General features: G+C 30.9%; 1 protein-coding gene across 3 annotated transcripts in view; it reads right to left on the bottom strand.

Moving 5' to 3' along the window:
* LOC130674949 (phenoloxidase-activating factor 2-like) overlaps nt 1–22,730 on the bottom strand; it is a 318,231-nt gene that overhangs the window by 157,053 nt on the left and 138,448 nt on the right. For all 3 annotated transcript variants that reach the window (XM_057480397.1, XM_057480395.1, XM_057480396.1), the window contains one exon: nt 13,828–14,136. In XM_057480397.1, the coding sequence (XP_057336380.1) occupies nt 13,828–14,136 (309 nt within the window). The remainder of the gene's footprint in view (nt 1–13,827; nt 14,137–22,730) is intronic.

Consider the following 22,730-nt stretch of genomic DNA (forward strand, 5'->3'; position numbering starts at 1 on the left):
CGCTTTAGAATCACGAAATTGATCAAAAAACAAAATTTTAAATATTAATGCCAAAATGGTCTATAACAGCAAGCATATGCCTTTTTGGCATTAATTTTATTTTTAATTTTTTAGCTAATGCCAAAAAGGCGTATGAATGAAAAATAAATAAAATCAATGAATTGGTTCAATTAAATATTTATTAACAATAAATGAATGAATTTAATATTTTAATGATTTTTTATTAATGCGCCTTTTTAGCATTAACTAAAAAATGAAAAATAAAATTAAAAAAAGGCATATGCTCGCTGTTATAGGCCATTTTGGCATTAGTATTTAAAATTTTGTTTTTTGATCAATTTCGTGATTCTAAAGCAATAAGTGGCTCCTAAAAAGTTTTCACCGAAAAATCTGAAAATTAGAATCGTCGAGCTTCAAAAGTTTTTTTTTTTTTTTTTTTTTTAATTCACGATACCACCATTATCCACATGAATACAGCTACTCAAAACTCACTGAAAAATTTTGAAATTTTTTTTGACTTTAATTTTTTCCCTTAGTATATTTAAATTTGAATTCACGGGTTTAACTTCATGGTAATAAATATTTTTTTTTATATGGCTTTTTGGCATTAATGGTCATTGTGCCTAAAAGCAAAAAGGCTTATGTATATTTATAGGCCTTTTTTGTTTTAATTTTTTTTATTATTAAAATATTCATTTCAAATCATTTCTAAGCGATTGAGCAAAAAAAAAAAAAATTACATGTTTTTTTAGCTTTATGGTAGATCTATATACGTCATATGCCTTTTTGGCATTAGGGACGCGTAGTCCAGTCGAGATAAAGATTTGTGCTGATGAAAATTTCTGGCCGACTAATTTTTTCACAGAATGATTCAGAATATACTAAAACAACGACAACCGAAAAAAAATCTAACAAAAAAGTGTGTCGCAAATATGTTTTTTTTATAACAAAATGCTCAAAATTCCGGTTTAACGCAAACATTTAACAAACTATAGCACATGGATAAAAAAACCCTTAATAAAACTTAAAGAAAAAAAAATAATGAATAAAATGAGCCCTTATTCAAGTTCCTACGAGCTGTAACTTGTAAATTATTTAAATGTTAATTAATTTTCTCGTCAAATCGATGTTATTTTTTATACATCAGCTGTCCCGACGCCGAAACTTGCCGAAGCGTGACGATGCATGACGAAGTTGCTCGCGCGCTCGTTCGGGAAATTTAAAATTTGAAAAATTACTTTTTATTTTCTAGCTGAAAGTCATTTATATTTTATTTAACGAAAAAATTAAATAGTAATTAAATTTTTATTCCTATAAAAAATAATTCAATAATTCAATTTTTAGCTTATATTATAATACAATATTAAAAACTAAAAATATGTTCATTTTCGTAATTTATTTTATTTTTTATTAAAATCGATTGTCTTATTATTATATCTTAAAATTTTAAATAAAAGTTATAGCTTATAATTAAATATATACATATTATACTTTAGAACAAAATTTAAAATATTTTCATAAAATCATTTATTCCAACAAAAGTATTAATGTAATATAATTTGGCATAAATGGACGTTTGTTCGTAAGCAAATAAATAAATAAATAGTTGCAATGAAAATATATTATTTTTTTTTATTTATAATTTTAAGAAATTAAAATAATTAGGCAATCGATTGTGATAAAAAATCAAAAAATTACGGAAAAGAACATATTTTTAGTTTTCAATATTGTATTATGATGTAAGCTAAAAATTTAAACATTTAATTATGATTTATAGGAATAAAAATTTAATTACTATTTAATTTTTTCGTTAAATAAAATATAAATGACTTTCAGCTAGAAAATAAAAAGTAATTTTTCAAATTTTAAATTTCCCGAACGAGCGCTCGAGCAACTTCGTCATGCATCGTCACGCTTCGGCAAGTTTCGGCGTGGGGACAGCTGATGTATAAAAAATAACATCGATTTGACGAGAAAATTAATTAACATTTAAATAATTTACAAATTACAGCTCGTAGGAACTTAAATAAGGGCTCATTTTATTCATTATTTTTTTTTCTTTAAGTTTTATTAAGAGTTTTTTTTATCCACGTGCTATAGTTTGTTAGATATTTGCGTTAAACCGGAATTTTGAGCATTTTGTTATAAAAAAAACATATTTGCGACACACTTTTTTGTTAGATTTTCTTTCGGTTGTCGTAGTTTTAGTATATTCTGAATCATTCTGTGAAAAAATTAGTCGGCCAGGAATTTTCATCAGCACAAATTCTTATCTCGACGGGACTAGTAGTCCTGAACGTTGCTCACTGGTCCATATCACGAGAATTCATATCTAGTAAAAGAGATCACATCATATGATAAATAGATGATAAAAAACTATGACTCGAAAATTACGTCAGTATTGTGTAAAATACTGTCTTGCCAATGATGTAAAGAGATGATTTGAGAGTGACGTCCATATTACGTATTACCGTGACTTTGCTACTGACATAAATGTATGATTTTAAAATTATGTGATTATTGTGTACGATAATGGCTTTATTACTACGTGACAATGTGATGTAGATTTTATGTCAAGCGTACGTAATACATAAATCATAACTGTTTCGTCATACAAGAGTCATGCTTACATCAATATGATGTCAAGTTATGACATCATACTCAAGTCATTTAGAACGTCGGATTGGCATCAAATTTCCATAAGATGCCGTGACATTTCTATGACCTATGTATGACATCAAATCAAAGTCATGTGTTCACTGGATACAAATTTGTAATAATACTTATTAAGTGTATTATAATTTCTCATTATAATTATTACTTGTCAATTGTCATTATAGTTTTCTATTATCTTTACCAGAGATAAGTAATAATATTACTAGTCGATATCTCACATGTGTGTAGCGCTTAAATTGGTTTAGGTTTCGCATTCATTCACATGTTACATAGGAATGGTCTTCATTTATCAAAGTTTTTTAAAATAAATACTCCAATTTTGTTTAATTCACTAAATTTAGCAAATAAATCTGTGATCATAATCAAATTGATTTTTCAAATTAAACATTATTAAATATTTCACTAAGTTTTGGTTAATATAATTGAGCTTTTTTTATATTGCTCGATTCATAGTAAAAATATCAACGACTTTCTTAACCTTATAATTTTTCATCGTAAAGCAAACTTGATATTCTTTACGTTTTCTTATACATTTATAAAAGTTTTTCAAAAAAATCTTATTTAATTATTTCGTAAGTATTGAAAATTTGAGTTTTTTGTTTTTGGGATTATATCTTTATTTTTTTTTTTACCCAATTATTGCTACACTCAATACTTATATGTGACTATTTGCTTGTGTTGATTCAGAAACCAAAAGGATTTCAAAAAAAGATTTTAAATCTTCAAAATGGAGCATATAACAGTGCAGCTTCAGTTACTCGATATGTATTCGTTGAGTAATTTACAGCTTTTATTTTCGATCCATATGTAAGTATATAATTGCATTTGTTCATATATACTCAGTACGTCCAGTTTTTACTATATACCTGGTCGAATTTCTACATATTTCGTATTTATTAAAATACGGAATGCTAAAAACTAAAAAATTTATGCATTGTTAATTTAATGGGAGAACCAATGTAATACAGTTTTGTATTCATTTTTTAATGTTGATTGTATAAATAATGTACTGTTTTATCGTGATTAGTGAAGTCTTTAAAATTGTATGTTGTGAATAAATAAATAGACCACCAAATTTTAATTTACCATAATTAATCTCACTTAACATAATTATTATAACAAAAATAGTTAGAATGCCCTGATTAAAAAAAGCGATTTAAAACGATTCGAAATAAAAAATTTTAAATACTTTTTAATGCTTTTGAATACCTCGAATACTTTTGAATCCCTCTTCTTATGGGCATTTAACATTGCAAATCGTTTTAAATCGCTTTTTTTAATCAGGGTGCATCATTGTTTACGTGTAGTTCAATTATTATTATTATACGTGTGACTTTCAATATTCTAAATAATTGAAATTACGCGACACATTTATTAATAATGAACCATCGAATTTTCATAAATGACTGTATCAACAATCTGTCTCATGCTGTACACAGAAAAAAAATAATTTCTTGTCGAAAAAGATATTTCGCATTATGGAATGAAAAAAAAAAAACAAAAATTGTATTAAGAAATTTTTTCTTATCTCAAAAAAATTTTTCTCGCCCCAAGAAAATTGTCTTTTATTCATAATGCAAAGAATTTCTCGGGGCAAGTAAAAATTTGTTGCGTCAAGAAATCTTTTTTTTTGTGTCAAAAACTGTAAATTTATTTTATTTTTTGCATTTTATCTTAAAGATCAACTATTATATATTTAATTTTTTACAGATTACTTGAAATGCTTAGAATTTTATTGAGAACGATATTCATTAATAAAGATGATTCAATATCAACAAAATTAAAATTCTATAATATAATGGTAAGATTATGATATCCTATATTGATAATTATAATTCGAGACTATAAGTCGATAAAGTAGAAAATTAATAAAACTATTTATGAATATATATATATATATATATATATATATATATATATATATATATATATATATATATATATATATTATTAAAAACAATAATTCATAATTGATTTGACTAATTAATTAGAATATTTATAATTATTTTATATTTTATTTAAATTGTTACTATTTTTGTGGTTCGTTAGAAACATCATTTAGATAGTATAATATATATGCATGCAACACATTTATTCTTGTTATTATTGTTATCATTATTTTCATGATTATTATTTTCTTCAAACAAATGACAATCAGCATCAGTTATTATTCTTTAAAAAATACCTTAAGAGTACCTTTACAGAAAAAATGATAAATTATCAGTAGTTTTATGATAAAATTATAGTTTTTTCAAATATATATATATATATATATATATATTGTTTTTTAAATTTATTTATATTTAATAAAAATATATCAGGTTTTGGTGAAACAATATTTATATCAATTAGACCGGGTATGAGTTAAATTAATTAACCTATTGTCGAAAAAAAACATTCAATTTAACACATTACCACCCTGATTAAGAAAAATTATTTGATATGATTTAAAACAATTTGAATCGACTAATATATAGTGGATATACACTTAGGATTAGATCATTTTTCTTAATCAGGGCAAGCTCAGATAAAACAAATTAAAGAAGTTCATTTGCATGCATAAATTGATAATCAATATGTATTGGTTAATTTGTTTTTTTTTCTTTTTAGGTATTATTCATTGGTCAAGTTCAAGTCAATATGCCTCGACCATCTGCAGTGCCAGTTGATGACGCAGTGAATGTTTTAATCAGATACCTGAATTATTTTGTATCTCCGACACTTCCTCAGTGGTCATCGCCTATATGGAAATCAATGTCAAAGGAACCCGAATTTAAAAACAAATGGAATGAAGCCGCTGTCCAAACGAATGTCACTAACGATCGCAGAAATATTCTTACGATAGCCAGAGAGCGATCTAGTTATTTTATTGAAAAAAAAATCAGCGGAAATGTTGATATTGCCGATGATGATGACGATAATAGTGATGATAACGATAATAGTGATGATGACGATAATAGTGATGATGACGATAATAGTGATGATGACAAGGAGGATGATGATAAAAATGACCCAGACTATTACACAAAGATTTACTCCATTGAACACGAAGAACTCGAGTGTTTTGATGTTACATTTTCAAGAGAACTGTGGAATTCCATCCAAAGAAGGAATCCAATAATTAAAAATGGACGTGAATATCCTGGATTACAACCCCGACTGTGGACTGACACATTAGCGTATGAATTTTGGCTACAATATCGCTTAAAATGCGCGTTCGTTTTCAAAAAAGGTTCTATTCAAAAATATGGGCATTACTATGCGACTATGATAGGTCGATGTAAGAGTAAAAAATGTAAAAATCCTTTTTTCGGTTTTATTAAAAATGATCCAGGTGAAGAGGGTCCGGTTATTATTCAAATCGAGTGCCGAGATACTAGATTTCAAAAGCATGAAGATTGTAAAAGACCGCTTAAAGGTATGAAAAGGATGGCAATGAAGCAAGAAGTAAAATTAAAAGGTGTAAAAGGAACTGTTAATGAAGCAGCGAGGACACTTCTTCAACGTGGTGATACACAATGCCCTGTCATGGCTACTTCAAATGTTTTATATCAATTAAATAAAGAAACCATGGAAGATAATTTTGGTGTTAAACCAGAAGATAGAAGAGACCTGATAAAAGCAGTAATGTGCATTGATGAAAATCCTATTTATCGAAATTCTATTATTTTAGTAGCAGATGTTCCTTTTTATCTTTTTTATGCAACGCCTTCACAAATGCACTGCTATCATGAATATCGTCGTTTAAATAGGAGATACTCATCTATTTGTATCGATGCTACTGGTGGAGTCGTAAGAAAATTCAACGACAGTAAAAATGAACGAACAAGTGCAATTTTTTTGTACCAAATTGTAATTAATTTCAATCGTACTTCTCAATCTGTCTATCAAATGTTGTCAGAAGTACATGATGCCGATATTATTACATTGTGGTTAAAAAGATGGTATCGAAAAGGAGCCAAAATTCCTCATGAAGTTGTTTGTGATGGGGCACGTGCTCTTTTGAATGCAATTTCTTTAGCGTTTAACAATCGATCGTTGGCTGATTATATAGAGTTATGCTTTGAGGGTGCTAAAAAAAAAACTACAATTGAACCTGTCACCTACATTCGATTAGACACTGCCCATTTTGTGCATACAGTCAGTGGGTGGAAATGTTGGAGGTTTATACTTCATAAGAACATTAAATCGTTCTATATGTATTGTATTGCGTTGTTAATTGAGTGTAAACAGTTGGTGACGTTTGAAAGAATACTTGTATTAATCTTAATTGTCTGCAGTGTTGAATTTCAAGACTCTGAAGTTAAATTTAATGATGATTACATATCTCCGTTAGATGCTAGAATGCAATTAGAAAATCTCATTGCTGATAAGAAGACTGAAGTTTTTCTCACCGATATTGAAGAAAAAATTAAAACTATGCAATTTGATTTTGAAAAAAGTACAATTTTGAACGATGTTTTAAAAAATCCAAGTAATGACACAGTTACACTTACATCTTGGGTTAATGAACTTGCTTCACATTCACTAAATATTGTATCTACTGGGAAAACACTTAATTGTTTTTATGTTCCAAAATTTAGAGAACCTTTAATTGACGTTGTCAAAGAATTTCCACTGTGGACCCAAATTTGTATCCCACATACAAATCTGCGTGCTACTTCGGCATACATCGAAGAAGATTTTAAGGATTTAAAATCCGTTCTTAAAAAACAAATCTCGCTTCCAGCACGTCTAGACATCTTTGTGAAAGCTCATTTAAATAATCTTATAGGAGGTGTAAATATATTCAATAGTAAACTAACTAAATTTGTTGATGATAATCTTAATGAATCAGCAATTTTAGTAGATAGTTCTAGTCAAAGTGATGTGTGTGAAAAAAAAATTTCTAAAGATGCTGAGCATGAGAAAAATTCACATAACGAAAATTGGATGGGGCTAGGAAACGACCCAAAACACGAAAACTTTGACTGGATGAATTATGTCGATAATTTTCAAGATATTGGAAGTAATCACTTGAAATTGGATTCGAATAGGAATTCAAGCTTTTCAAACCAAGATATTACTGATAAGAGTTCAGAAAGTGGGTCGATTGATAAAGCTGAATTTGACTCAACTTGCAAAATTGATAATATAATTACTTCGAGTTTAAATGAATCCATAAACACCGATCATAATTATCCTTTAAAAACTACTACACCATTAACTGGTGATATCAGTAAAATCAATATATTGGGTGAGGCTGTTCAAAAAGTTAGCAGAGAAATAAACAACGGGGGTAAATATTTTAAAGAATGTGCCGAAGTAAAGTTATTAAATAATTTAATCAATCCTAAAAAAAATGACGAAAATTTATTAAAAGTTGGCAAAAAATCGAAAATAACTGAACAGAACTTGTTATTGATAAATGGGAATTCTAGTGGACCAGTGAATTTTAATAATAATTTCTGGTTTGCTTATAATACTTGCCCTTTCGATAGTATTATACAACTACTCTTCAATGGAGCGTTAGAGAATGAACAATTTTATGAATTTTTAAATAACTCTAAAAATTCAACCTGTAAATTTGTGATTAATTTTATGAAAACAGGCTTATCAAGCAAAATATACCAAGAACGGTTCTCTCTTTTACATCCAATTTATAAAAAAAATGAGAAAAAACAAATCAAGATACCTAATCAAGATGAAGAAAATTACTTACAAAGAACTGTATCACGTGTAATTGATTGTGAGGACAACGTAAGTAACTTATGGAACAAATTTTTTTTAGACGAGCCCAGTGTGTATGAAAATATTTCGTGCCCATCATCAAATTGTCGTGATTATCAAACTAGCATACCAACTTTAACTGTTGATTATAAAATTATAATTAACAATGGTTTCAATCACTTAGAGAAGGCATTGAATTTTTGCAGCATCATTTGCAATATGTTTTGCAAATTTTGTCACCAAAAAACACAGCTTTGTGAAAAAACTCTAAATTCATACATCTATATTGAATTAGATGTGAAACTGGTAACAGAAAAAGAGGGCCGACAATGTAAACTGCAAGACTTTCCAATATTTTTGAATATAACCGGACAATCTTCATTAACCAAAGAAAAAAAATTACGTTATTGGTTTGTATGGTTTGTTTATTCTGTTTAATTAGCTCATAAATTATTATACTGACTTTTATTTTAATTTTTAGTTTGTGTGGAGTAATTGGATATAACGCTCACCACTATGTGGCTTACTGTCATAGGTTATCAGGTGAATGGCGGTTTTACAATGATTTATTGAAAGCCCCAAAGCCAATAAATAAGCACACCAAAATCGTACCGCATGGAGTACTCTATCTATTAGAAAATAGAGCAGTTTAACAATATAATGATTCTATCTCATAATTATTTATATTTTTTTACGATAATGTTAATTTTATTAAAAGTTAAAGTATTTATAACTTATGAATGTTAATGTCCATGGTAATTATAAAAATGACAGGAATATTGGGTACTTGGACTAAAAATAATCAGATGAGTTCTCGGATTTTACTAAATGTAACACCTATTTATTTTTGGTCCTAGTACCCAATGTTCCTGTCATTCTTAGTATTTATAACCGTAACTTTTTGGACTCAAATAAATTATAATTAATCACATTTTTATATTTTTTCTTACAAAATAACTAATACCAATATTTAAAATCTAGATCAGGTTTATTTGATTCATTCATCTCATTTTTTAAGTAGTATCATGATTGAACAAAATGATTTCGATTAATAAATTCAATAAAATTCACTGATATCCAATCCTGTGTTCAATTTATTATCCCTTTATACATACACAGCTGACCAATAAATGATTTTAATTAAATTACGTATGTTTATTTACATTATTTTGATAAAAAGAGTTAGTGATGTTAATCATTCAATAAAAAAAAAATTAAAATTATTAATTTTTTTTATTTTTGCTGTCACGTTATTTATTCGGCATAGGATTTCAATACTTTTAACTCATCGTGTTAACAAAATTCTTCCTTACCATCAACTTTGACTATGTGGGTGGAAGCATATGTACTCACTTGGTTGGATCAGATTTCCTCCTACCTCTTATTAGCTACCAGTATGTGCGGTTTGGTTGGACCATTTCATAGTCTGGCTAATCAGGAAGTACTTACGTTGGGACCCATGAAACTAAGGTCGAAGGTTTGTGAAAATCATTCTGATGACAACCTCAAGAATATTTGAAACATAATCAATAGGGAGTCGGTTGTGTCTGGTTTCAGACACATTATACTGTAAAAAACCTGACCCGTGGTGCACTTGCCAAGAAAATGCCATAAAACATTTCTCTAATAGACCATTACTTAAGGTGAAACCAGATAGATATTTTTATCATCATTTACTTAGATGCTGGTGATAATGAATAATTTATTTATATTTAACTATTTGTTTTTCAAGAACACAAGGTTGATCCTTCAGTTTTATTGAAAGCAAAGCCAACACCCATGGTCTATCAAAGATACTCATTCTGGATAAAAGCTCCTAAAGCTGCCTAAACTACATTGTGAACAATAACTATTATTACTAGTTAACGATAACAAGTTACGGCAAAAGCAACAATAGATATGATAATAATAATGATAATAATAATAATAATAGTAATAATAATAATCATCATCATCATATGGGGATAATTTTGTTAATTTTCGAGACATCATGTTTAGCAGTAGAGATATTACTAATAAATATTATTATTATAAATAATAACTATTATTATTATTATTATTATTATTATTATTTTGGATACACGGCCAACAATTCAAAAAAGCCCGCGTTGACGAGTGACGCAATAGTTTTGCGCATGCGCAACCATAATTAATTAGCTTATAAAAAAATTTCTTTAATAATTAATTAAAAATATAAAGAACATCAAACAAACGTTACTTTCAATCAAACAAACGATAAAAAGCTCGAAAATATAAAAAAAAAAAAAAAAGTCGAAAAAGCTGCAGTTGGCGCCAACTTAAGTGTCAATTTTTTAATAATTTTTTATAAAAAAACCAAAAACGAACAAACGTTAACTTTTAGCAAACAATCAAGAACAAACGACGAACAAACGATTTGTTTATAGAAAAATATCAAAATCGGCTTATCACCGCCAACTTAAGTCAGCCCCAAAAATATACAGAACAGTCTTAAACAATGAGATTTGGTCAGTTTTGATTAAGCGAAAAAACCTACAAATTGGATTAAAAAATAAACAAGTATGTAAATAATTTATTATTTCTCTTTCTCGGGTTATATTTTCATTCATTGTCATGCAAATTGATGGTGAAAAAATCGAGAAGCTTTATTATTAATATTTAAGGGTCGCTCAAAAACGTCCAGCGACTGCGCTTGGAAACATTCAAAATTCTTGAGCGCCGTTTAAATATTTAAATTTTGGGCTAAAATTTTCAGCATAGTCATAATTTCACAAATATAAACTATTGCTGCCACGAGAAAAAAAAAATTTTTTAAATAAAAATCCGAATTTCGATCATTTTTGATATTTTCAAAATTCGTGAGCGACCTCTTAAAAATTTTTTATCGAGCTGATTTGTGGAGAGGCTTCTTAAAACATCGTAAACAAAAAAATTTTCATGTGAGATGGAAAAAAAAAGTCGGTTTATTTGCAAATTTTTATAGTTCCTGATAAATATTATTTATTTTATTGCTGAATATTTTATAATTAAATATAATTGTTATTAAGGATCTTTTAGTTTACTTTGTTTTCAAATGAACGTTTATAATAAAATTAAATTGATCTAACCTATTTTCGTTATCATTATATAGTACACCGGCCTATCACTGGATCGACCAGTAAAATTCACTGATTGAACCAGTGGATTTTAATGGAGAATCAGTGAATTTTCACTGGTTCACTTTGAGAGAGTAACTCTTAAAGTCACGGAACAGAAAATTATAGCCCCCTCTTATAACTAGTCCGTAACTCTAACTCTTGCAGTCACGGAACAGAAAATTATAGCCCCTTCCTAAAACTAGTCGGTGCCTTTAACTCTTGCAGACACGGAACAGAAAATTACAGCCCCTTCCTAAAACTAATCCGTGACTCTAACTCTTACGGTCACGGAACAGAAACTTGTACCCCTTTCTTATAATAAGTCCGTGCATCTAACTCTTACGGACACGGAACAACAAATTATAGCCCCTTTTTATAATTAGTCCGTGCCTCTTACTCTTACGGTCACGGAACAGAAAGTTATAGCCTCCTCTTATAACTAATTCGTGTCTGCAACACTCACAATCACGGAAAGGAAAATTGTAGCTCCCTCTTATGATTAGTCCGTGTTTCTAACTCTTGCAGTCGCGAAACAGAAAATTATAGCCCTCTCGTACAACTAGTCCGTGCCTCTAACTCTTGCAGTCACGGAGCGACAGACTTCAGCGCCACCATTCGTTTGTTTTTGCAGTCCCGGATCTATTCGTGACTGGTGGCTATAGACACTCCGATTGTATTAATAACTTTATAAAGTTATACATAATTATATGAAATTATATATAACTAAATGAAATTGTATATAATTATATATCTTTTTCCTCCAGGGTAGAACGGTTTGATGCTGCAACAATATATGATAAATATGCGGTATGATTACGGTATTAATGGTGTTGAAATACCGTATTTTTTCTGTTTTATTACTGTTACGTCCAATTAATTTTTATAATTTTCAAAGCAATTTTTTTTTATTCATGAAAAAAGTTTATAGCACAACGAGTCAAGTAAACACGAAAACATCTCTTAGCAAGAAAAATCTTCGAAGTGGGGAGAATAATGCGTGCGCCGACAAAATGAAAAATATGGAGGGGCCGATAAGAAAATTTAGGGCCCAGAAACAAAAAAAAACTCTCTTCTCTTCTGGCTGCAGTCATCAAAGTGTGAACAAGTTTTTTTTTACAATGAAGAAAAAGAAAAGAAAAAGAGTTAGTTAAACGAGTATAAGTACTGCATCATGTATTTCACACAGGAAAACCAGGTATAATTAAAATATTAAATAAATATAAAATCTTCAGTTCAGATATATTCGAATTACAAAATTAAAATCGAACAAGTGTAGTTTAAAAATAAAATGTCAAATGAAAGTTTGAAATATTCAGTTAGTTATATCAGAATTGCAAAATTGAAATTCGAACACGTGTTGTCTAAGATTAAAATATCAAATTAAAGTTTGAAATGTTCAGTTAATTATATCAGAGTTACAAATTGAAAATTTGAACACGTGTAGTTTCAAATTCAAATGATAAATGAAAGTTTGAAATATTCAGTTAATAATATCAGAATTACAAAAGAAAAATTCGATCACTCGTAGTTTAACATTAAAATATTAAATAAAGTTTGAAATGCTCAGTTAGTTATATCAAAATTACAAAATAAAAATTCGAAAACGTGTAGTTTAAAATTAAAATGTAGCATGAAAGTTTAAAATATTCATTTAGTTATATCAGAATTACAAAATCAAAATTCGAACACATGTTGTCTAAAATTAAAATGTTAAATGAAAGTTTGAAATGTTCAGTTAGTTATATCAGAGTTACAGAATTAAAATTCGAGCATGTCTAATTAAAAATTAAAATAGTAAATATAATTTTAAATCTTGTAAATTAGAGTCGGCTGACTAGCCACCTGTCTTTGGATTATAATTGAAATTTATTTGAATCAGGAGGTAATTCCAACATTGTAATTAGGAGCATAATCTCTAAACCATAACATTTATGTAATCGAGTTGATAATATAGTTAAAATTAAAATTTAAATATCGTTTTACTAATTTGAAAATAAACTTCTCCTCCTTAATAAAAGATCTCTGGGGTTCCCAGTCTATAGGTTTTGGCTTGAGCCAAATACCCACCAAAACATTACTTTATGCCAATTCCTGACATAACAGTACCGTAAATATTCTGAATTTATTTCGTAAATTTTTGGTAATAATGCGGCAAAAAAACTGGCCAAAATAACTTGAGTAATACCATATTTATACAGTATTTATACCGTATAATTCCGGTATCATTTCAGTATTTCCAAAACCGTGAGGGTAGATTCAATGGTTACGAAAAGATTTCCCTATAAGAAAATGAAACTAGAAAGAGGAAAAACTTGAATTGCCTTACCCATTGACACAATGAGCAGCAGTCAAAATCGCTTGACTGTGTATTAAAGATCCTCCACATTGGTAAACATTCAAATTTTGTCCATTTTGATACATTCCTTCTTCTCGTAAAATTGCTACCATCCATGGAAATTCGCCAAATTGTGCCTCATTGTCGATTTGACCTGTTATTCTAAATCCTACGCCATCGGCTTGACGTTGTCCACATCCTTGCCATACTATTGGCTTCGGAGTAACTCGATTATTGGGTTCTAGAATATTTGGACGTTTACAGCAAATATCGAGATAATTTTCACAAACTCCTCTTATTCTAGAAACAAAGAAAAATCAATTAACTCTCAGGAATATGTTTAAATACTATGAATAATAAAAATTTATCAGGAGTGTGCGAATTTTCGAATTATTCGATACGAATTTCGAATTAAATCGTCCGAACTATTCGAATAGTTAGAATTATAATCCTTTGCTCCATTACCAATATTAATGTTGTGGTTTCAATCATTTTCTTTTTTTGTAATATCTCCTGACTTAAAAAATTGTAAAAATGTCGACAAGAAATTGAATGTGACTTTAACTATGGATTACTTTTAAAATCGAGAATTGTAAATGCAAAAGCTAATGTATTGATCTTTTAGCTTATCAAATAAGCTTTAATTTCGACTGCTATTACATTTTTCAATGATGTGTTTTTCATTTATTACAGAGTTTGTCACGTAGCGGGTATTAGTAATTAATATCAATAGTAAGTTGTCCAAAATTGATATTAGAATTACAAACCCGCTGCGTGCGTCACCCCATCTGTACGTACTTGAACACAACTGCTGGCCGAACAAGTATTATGTGCAAGCGCATCATACCCCTGTGTATTATACTTAGATGATCAAATATTTACGTTACTTATCCATAATGTTGATCTATAATTAATATTAAGAAGAGCCAGTAAGTCTAGGTTATAAGAGAATATAAGAGATTTAGGTACAGGTTTAAGTGTATCTGGAGTGTTAGTCTGTGGTCCGATGTCGTAATTATTATTTTTATGTAGCGGAGTCACAACTTGACCACCAGGGGGATGAAGTTTGACGCTTGAAAAAGAGAGAAAATAAGTTATTTATAAAATTCTTAATTGGAAACCGGATCTAAAAATAAGCCAACGATGGGAATAATTAATCGAGCCCGGAGGAAAAGTATATGACTGACACTTGCGTGATTTAACCAAAATTTATATTTTGATTTAGTTAGCATGTATTGAGACAAATCGCTTTTCGTCTTCGCGATTTTTACCAGCAGCCACCAGAATTCGCGGGTTGAACCCTGGCTTAGGCTGGCCTCTAACAAATTTTTAATTATACTAGGACAGAGCAATGGGCTAGGATTCTTGCAAAGCAAGGACCCGCACTTATTCAAACTCGGCAACGTATCAAAAGCTTATCAACTTACCTCACGGCTTATCATAAAATGGTAAATTAAACTTATCAATGGTCGAATTACTACTTATAATTGAATTCGTAATTATTAACTCAAACTATTCGGCAGTCTTATCAGTATTTTAGGATGAGGATAGAACAAGGGTAATGTATAATGTCAAGGATTTATATTATAGAAATGCGCAAGTTTATTGCCAATCGTAACAGAGATTCATTTACTCACATTGATTTCCGCAAGGTACAAAAACGTAGTCCTGGTTGAAACGCCGGATACGCAATCCGTAACCACGTGGAATAACGCCTTGTTATACACTGATTTTATTGCTTAATTCTAATATTATTACAGCAATTATGTCGCCGGTAACGTATAATGTTTTCAATATACTTAAATTTAATTATAATTACTAACTAATAAACAATACAAGTAATACTTTGCAAGTTAATTGCCAGAAAGAAATAAAAGGTTTACAGAATATAGAGTATATGAATATTGCAAGTAGAATTGCCTGATTATGATCGATACTAAATAATAAAGACGTCTAAACGCTAAGTGATCCAGGATCGAAGTGATTGACCGATAATTTTTGGGCGTAGGGCTAGCCTCGGGACTGTCCCCACTTCCCCCTGACGGACATGCGTCAACGTGATAATTCGTCATGTGACCACGGCACTATGACTTGTGTAGTTTCAGACGGCAACGAGACGGGGAAAATTGGGAACCGCAAGGCTGAAGACGAATATGACAATTCACATTGTCTCAATGTTAGCTCTAAGAGAGATAGCGAGAAAATTGTGTACACGTGTAGAGAGCAGCTACCAAAGGGAGAGCAGAGAGAGGTCTAGACTGTATTGGACGACGGCTGTGTCACGGAAAAATTAAACAAAATCAAAAGAAGAAAAAAAAATATAAACCATTAGCTGACAATAAATCATAACTAAGTCATTAATTATTAATTAATTTGTCCCACGGCGGAGGATAAATAATCTACTTGACCGAGTAGATGATAAACTGGGTAAGTGCTTTGTTTTTCCTCGCATGTATTGAGACATTGTGAATTGTCTTCGTCGTCCTCAGCTTTGCGGTTTTCATGTTTCCCCGTTTTGTTGCCGTCTGAAACTACACAAGTCATAGTGCCGTGGTCACATGACTAATTATCACGTCGACGCATGTCCGTAAAGGTGAAGTGGGGACAGTCCCGAGGCTAGCCCTACGCCCAAAATTATCGGTCAATCACTTTGATCCTGGATCAATTAGTAATGAGACGCATAGCTTATTCATTATCGTAATATACTAGCAATTTACTTCAGATTTTGTTATTACGGACGATCTACTTGCATTACTTACAACTTGGGCAATTAACTTGCGTTACAATTAACATTAATGGCAATACACTTGCTTTCATATTATATTGTCATAATTAATAATTGTTATAAGTAAAGTTTAGTCTAATTAAGTACGATTCTACGTTACTGGCGATATACTCGCAAAATAAAACAACACTGTGCCATGCGCTCATCTATATTATATCTAGCGTTTACATCTTATAAGTAATTTTTACTATAATAATTGGCAATAAACAATCATGGCAACTGTTAATTCTTCACTCTATATATTACCTTTTTATACTATTCATATCCTACTTTACTGGTAAGATTCTCAAATAATTTAACAAGCGTATTATGAATTATAAATAATAATTTGACCATCTATAAGAAAGGTTTATAATTTTTTATCATTCATGCAATATAAGTGCTATCTTAGCGTACGCTCTTTTGTTCGCCAAATAACTGCTTGTCCAAGTACAAGTAAACTTGTCGCACTCAAATTTACTTCTTGTCGCATGCAGATTATCGTTTAACCTACAAGTATGTCGCGGCAACAGTTGAATCAGCAAAAAGCTACTTGGAGAATAAAACAGCGAGCACTTAAATAGTACTTATATTGCATTAATAATAAAAAAAATAACTGTGTTTAATTCGTGCGGTGTTGTCGATTACCCACTCGAGAAAATGAGCGCACTCACTTCATTCATGCGCTCAACTTCGCTCTCATGGGCAATCGACAACTTACCGCAATAGTTGTACAATATACTATTATAAGGCGTGAGGTAAGTTGATAAGTTTTCACATACGTTGCTGTGTTTGAATAAGTGCAGTCCTGTGCTTTGCAACAACTCCAGCCTACTGCTCTGTCCAAGTAATTATAAAATTTGTTAGAGACCAGCCTAAGCCAGGGTTCAACCCGCGAATTCTGGTGGCTGCTGGTAAAAATCGCGAAGACAAAAAGCGATTCCTCTCATTATGTATAACCTGCGGCCAGTAGCCATTGGATTCCCACGGGTTGCATGCGTGATCTGAAATAACAGGAATTCTATTGGAGGAGGATAATCCTATTAAATTGTCAATTCAATTAAAGTTTTATCATTTATTTCTTTTGCATTACTTTGATGATCTAGAGGGATAGTTGCTAAGATTTACCGTGCTTACTAGCGCTCCTCTCTCCACGAGTGATTACATTAAAAATCGACAAAAAAAAAGTTAATTATTTACTACACTAAACTAAAGATTTGGTAAGAATTTGTAATTTTATATAAATTTAGAATTTAAAAAGAATTATGATTTATTAAAATATAAGAATTTCTAATTAAAATAAATTCATGATTCTGATTTAGTAGATAGAAGAATTTCTAATTTTAAATAAATTCATAATTTAAGGAGAATTGTAATTTGTTAAATAGAAGAATTTATAATTAAAATAAATTTATAACTATGATTCATTACATGAAGAAATTGATAATTACAATCAATGGATAATTGAGAATTTTCAGATAAAGGAATTTATGATTTTTAATACTTGATGAATTATATGAAAAACTTATGCTCAAACAAATATCTTCCGTGGAGATTCAATTGCTTCCGGCTGATACTCATTGTCTTCGTTTCTGTAGTTACTCTATATTTTTACGAATTTCGATTATACCTAACATAATTTCACTACTGTCTTTCCGCAGTGGCATTCACATTATTGCTCGGATGAAATTCCTGCCGCTTTCTCCCCGTATTCAAATTAATTTTGTCCGTTTCCGACAAACGGACTGGTGCCCTCGTACCCAAAGCCAGCCTGTGGAGCTGGGCCAGATGATTCGTACAGGATTATTTGGTTTTTTTTACTATTGCTGAACTCGGTAGTATTTCGACTACACAAGGATAAATCCATACTTAGGTGTACGGATCCAGTGTCTCCATCATCAGAAAAGTAACTTAATGTTATAAATTCGGACCATTTTTGCATAATCCCAATAATACACAGTAAAACTTTTGCAATGGGTCTCATGATCGACTTATCAGAGAATTTTGCCACTATACAGGGTGATTCAGAATTAGTTTCACGGCGAGAAAATTTAAGTAAAGCAGATGATTCTGCGCGTAAAGTTGGTAAACCATTTTTTCTAAATTTTGGTTGAAAGTTTTTATTATATTTTCATTTTTAATAATCAAATTTGATAATTAAATCTATTTCTCTATGCTTTTTTCCGGTCCACCATTTAGATATAGTGGGAACCTGAACATGCAAACCTTCTCAATAAGAAAATTTATAGATAAATTGAGACAAATATAGATAGCCCGAACTGGGAATCGAACCCAGACCAAGTCGGTATCGCGCCGAGTACTCTACCAGTTGAGCTATCCTGCACTATACTATATCTTTATATCTATCTCGAGCCGGATTTGAATGATCTAGATTCTCTCGAGCCGAACTAAAATAATTTATCTTCATTTTAATATTTACAAAAAAAAACTGCAGAACCATTTGTGAACCAAATTGATAATGAAAGTAACGAAAACGACTATGCCGAGATTGAAGAATTTGTAACACGTGATGAATTTGAGTCAATTGAAAGCTTACCTGAACATTTCCGTTGTGCGAGTCATACCTTAAATCTTGTTGTCCCAACTGATATGATTAAATGTATCAAATCTTATAAGTTTCTGAACTCAGCTTATACAGAAATGATTCAACGTTGCGAACTGATATGGAAGTTATTAGCTTCACCTAAGCAAAGTGAAAAATTAAAAGATGTTTTGGGTCAAAGTTTAAAGAAACCAGTGATTACGAGGTGGAATTCTATCTATGATGCCCTTCTGCAAATTTTTGGGCTAAAAGAAAAAATTTTATCGAGTAGCCAAGAATTAGGGATTTCTAATCCACTGAGCGAAGCTAATTTTCGGTGAATATAAATTTTAATTTTACTCACTATATTTTTTGTATTTACTCTAACACAAAAAATGAAGGGAACTAAAAAATTTTAAAATTTTTTGTGATATTTGGAAGGCTGTATCTTTGTGAAAAATAATCGTATCGAGAATTCGAAAAAAGCATTTTAAACCTTGAAATCTCTAGTTCAAAGATCGTCTAATTAAAATGTTTCAAAAGCAACAGTTATCTCGCAATCGTGCGAAATACCGTGAGACTAAAGTTTTCGAAATTTTCTCAATTTTTTAAAGGGCTACGGGTCGAAAAAAATTTTTTACAGCTAAACCATTGTATAGGTCAGTTAGAAAATTCATTCTTTAATTTTTTTTTGTATTAATCTTGTTCGACAATATGTCGCAGAGATATCAGCTTTCAAACGAAAAACAGTCCATTTGGCTGTGATCATCGATATCTCAGCTACCATTGATCATCCCGTAAAGTGGAGAGCAGCTTTAAAAACTTTAATGAAATCACTACCAAGACCTTTTTATAATTTTGCATGAAAAAAAATTTTTTTATCCTTAACATCCATTAGAAAAATATGTTCAATAAATTACTTGTTTTGGTTTTTCAGTAAATCAACCGCTCCTCTGTAAATATCGATGAGAAGACTAATGTTGCCAGGTTTTTTTTAGCTTAATGTACCCCTAATAACCCTGTAAATTTTTGAATTGATACATCTGAATATTTTCGGGGGCGATTGATCAAAGTTTTACAAAATAATTTAAGGAACAAGTTTTGTTCTTTTAATTCTGTAATGATCATCAAAACAACTAAAATTTTTTTTTCGACTTTTCTTACATTGTTGCGTTAGCTATTCAGTGAACATAAGGTGAAAAAAACAATTTCTGAAAATTAAAAAAACAGGATAGGAAAAAAATTATTCCTATTAAAATTAGTAATGTATTTCTGCTAATTATTTAATTTTATAGAAAATTAGTAATATTTTCTGGCTAATTACTAATTTGAAATAAAAATTAGTAATATTTTTTAGCTAATCATTTAATTTTATGGAAAATTAGTATTAATTTCTGGCTAATTACAAATTTAAAAAACAATTAGTAATATTGTTTGGCTAATTACTTATTTCCGAGAAAATTAGTAATTTATTTCTACTAATTATTTAATTTTATGGAAAAGTAGTGATAGTTTTTGGCTAATTACAAATTTAAAAAAAAATTAGTAATATTTTTTTGCTAATTAACAGTTGCGGATGGCAATTGTCCTATTAATTGTTGTGCACGAAAACATCTATGTCTCGTGCTCACGACGCAGCGATGATCGTGAGACCTGACTGGAACTCGCCTAACTTCTATCCCGCCAGATCCTCGTAAATCAGCGAGAGTCAATCAAGTTCATCCTCCAGTAGCAAATTCTTTGAGCGATTGCCGACTCTGAGTACTCCGCTGCAGTCAACGTAGTGAATCAATTTAGCGAGACGATGATTTCGTTGTAGAGAATCACCATCTTTCAGTAGTTTTAGCTCTTGCCAATTATACTGACTTTGAATATACTTTCTCAGCAAAATCTTTGCGAGTTCCAGGTCAACTCTAGAGAGTGGTGTGGCCAGTGTGAACTGTGGCACTTTTTCAAATTTAGCGATGGCACATAGACAAATTCCAAGCGTGCGAAGTAACGGCGATAACTTAGAAATTTTATCAAGTAGCGTGTATAGCGGGTGTGAATCGGCCTTGAAGATAGTAAAAACCAGACCTGGACGGTCTTCAAGATTTGAAACCGTCAGCGTAGGGATGTCAAAAGATGGCCAGTTTTCTTTTCATTGACTGAGCCACTTAGGTCCCGTCCACCATCGCAAATGCTGGGTTAAGTTTCTCAGGAACAAAATCCTAGTTGACACTTGGTAGCGATTCTTGAATCTTGGTAACTCTGTTGCGAATGTAGAAGCGGGTCAAACAAGCGAGCAATTTCAGATAAAATTGTGCGTTTAGTAGTTAGTGATGCTTCTGGAAGCGAATAGCCAAACTGGAATTTATTCCGTGTTGAATTCCAGATTAACCTGAGCACTTTTACCGTGATATCCCCAAGTTCTCTTGGAGTATCTTCTTGGGTTTCCACCGGAGTGACTTGAGAGAGTTATTCCGTTGAAATACTTGCCCACTTTGCAAGCAGAAAACATCCTGTGGTACACATATTTTTGTGTTGAGAGCAACTTGAATTGCCTCAGCGAATTGATCTGCGCCTCCATAGATGTCGTCAACATAGCGTGTATTTTTTAGCGCTTCAACTGATTATGGAAATGTATTTCCTTCATCTTCAGCAAGTTGTGAAAGTGCTCTCCCAGCGAGATATGGAGCTGATGTTGTTCCATAAGTAACCGTAGCGAGTGCAAATACTGTCAGGATGTCATCCTTGTCAAACCAGAGTATTCAATGTAGATGATGATCTTCCTTGTCAACTGCAATCTGACGAAGCATTTTAGTTACGTCAGTAGCGAATAGATAGCAATGACCGCAGATGCAAATAAGTACGTCACTGATGTCAACTCGGATCTTGGGGCCCACATGAAGTATCTCGTTGACTGATACAGCCGATGATGCTTTCCAGGACCCATTAAATACTACCCTGAGCTTGGTGGTAGTGCTCTGTTCTTTTAGAACCCCATGATAAGGCAACAGGTAACTGTTCGATGGTAGATCCTTTAATTCTATGCGTTTTATGTGTCCCAACTCTTCATATTCCTTCAAGAAGTCGAAGTACAACTTCTTGTAGACTAGATCACTTTCCAATCGTTTGCGAAGACGTAGTAATGCGTACTGTGCAGCTCGTAGCGAGTCACCCAGTTGACTTGGCGAAGATTGAAGCGACAAGCGAACGACATATCGACCATCAGACTGTCTGTAGTGTGTATTGACAAAGTGTTGTTCACACTTTTCTTTATCTTCATTGTAGTGTATAGCGAATTCTGTCTGTGGCTCTTCTTGATACTAAAACTTGCTCAGCAAGTCTTGTAATTGATCATCAACAGTAACATGATGACCATAAGCTGTCAATTTTGAAGTAGCGGTGTCCACAGACCCATAAATGATCCAGCCAAGCGTCGTTGATTGAGCGATTGGGTCATTATCGCTCTTCTTTATTATTTCAGCGTTGATTATATGAGCAGCTGTTGCTGCACCCAGAATGATGGCAATAGATCGTAGAGTTAAAAAGTCTGGATCAGCGAGTTGTAGACCAGTTATATGTGGCCTTTTTTTGTTAGTTAGC

Source organism: Microplitis mediator, chromosome 9 (assembly GCF_029852145.1).
Source record: "Microplitis mediator isolate UGA2020A chromosome 9, iyMicMedi2.1, whole genome shotgun sequence".
Taxonomy (NCBI): Eukaryota; Metazoa; Arthropoda; class Insecta; order Hymenoptera; family Braconidae; genus Microplitis; species Microplitis mediator.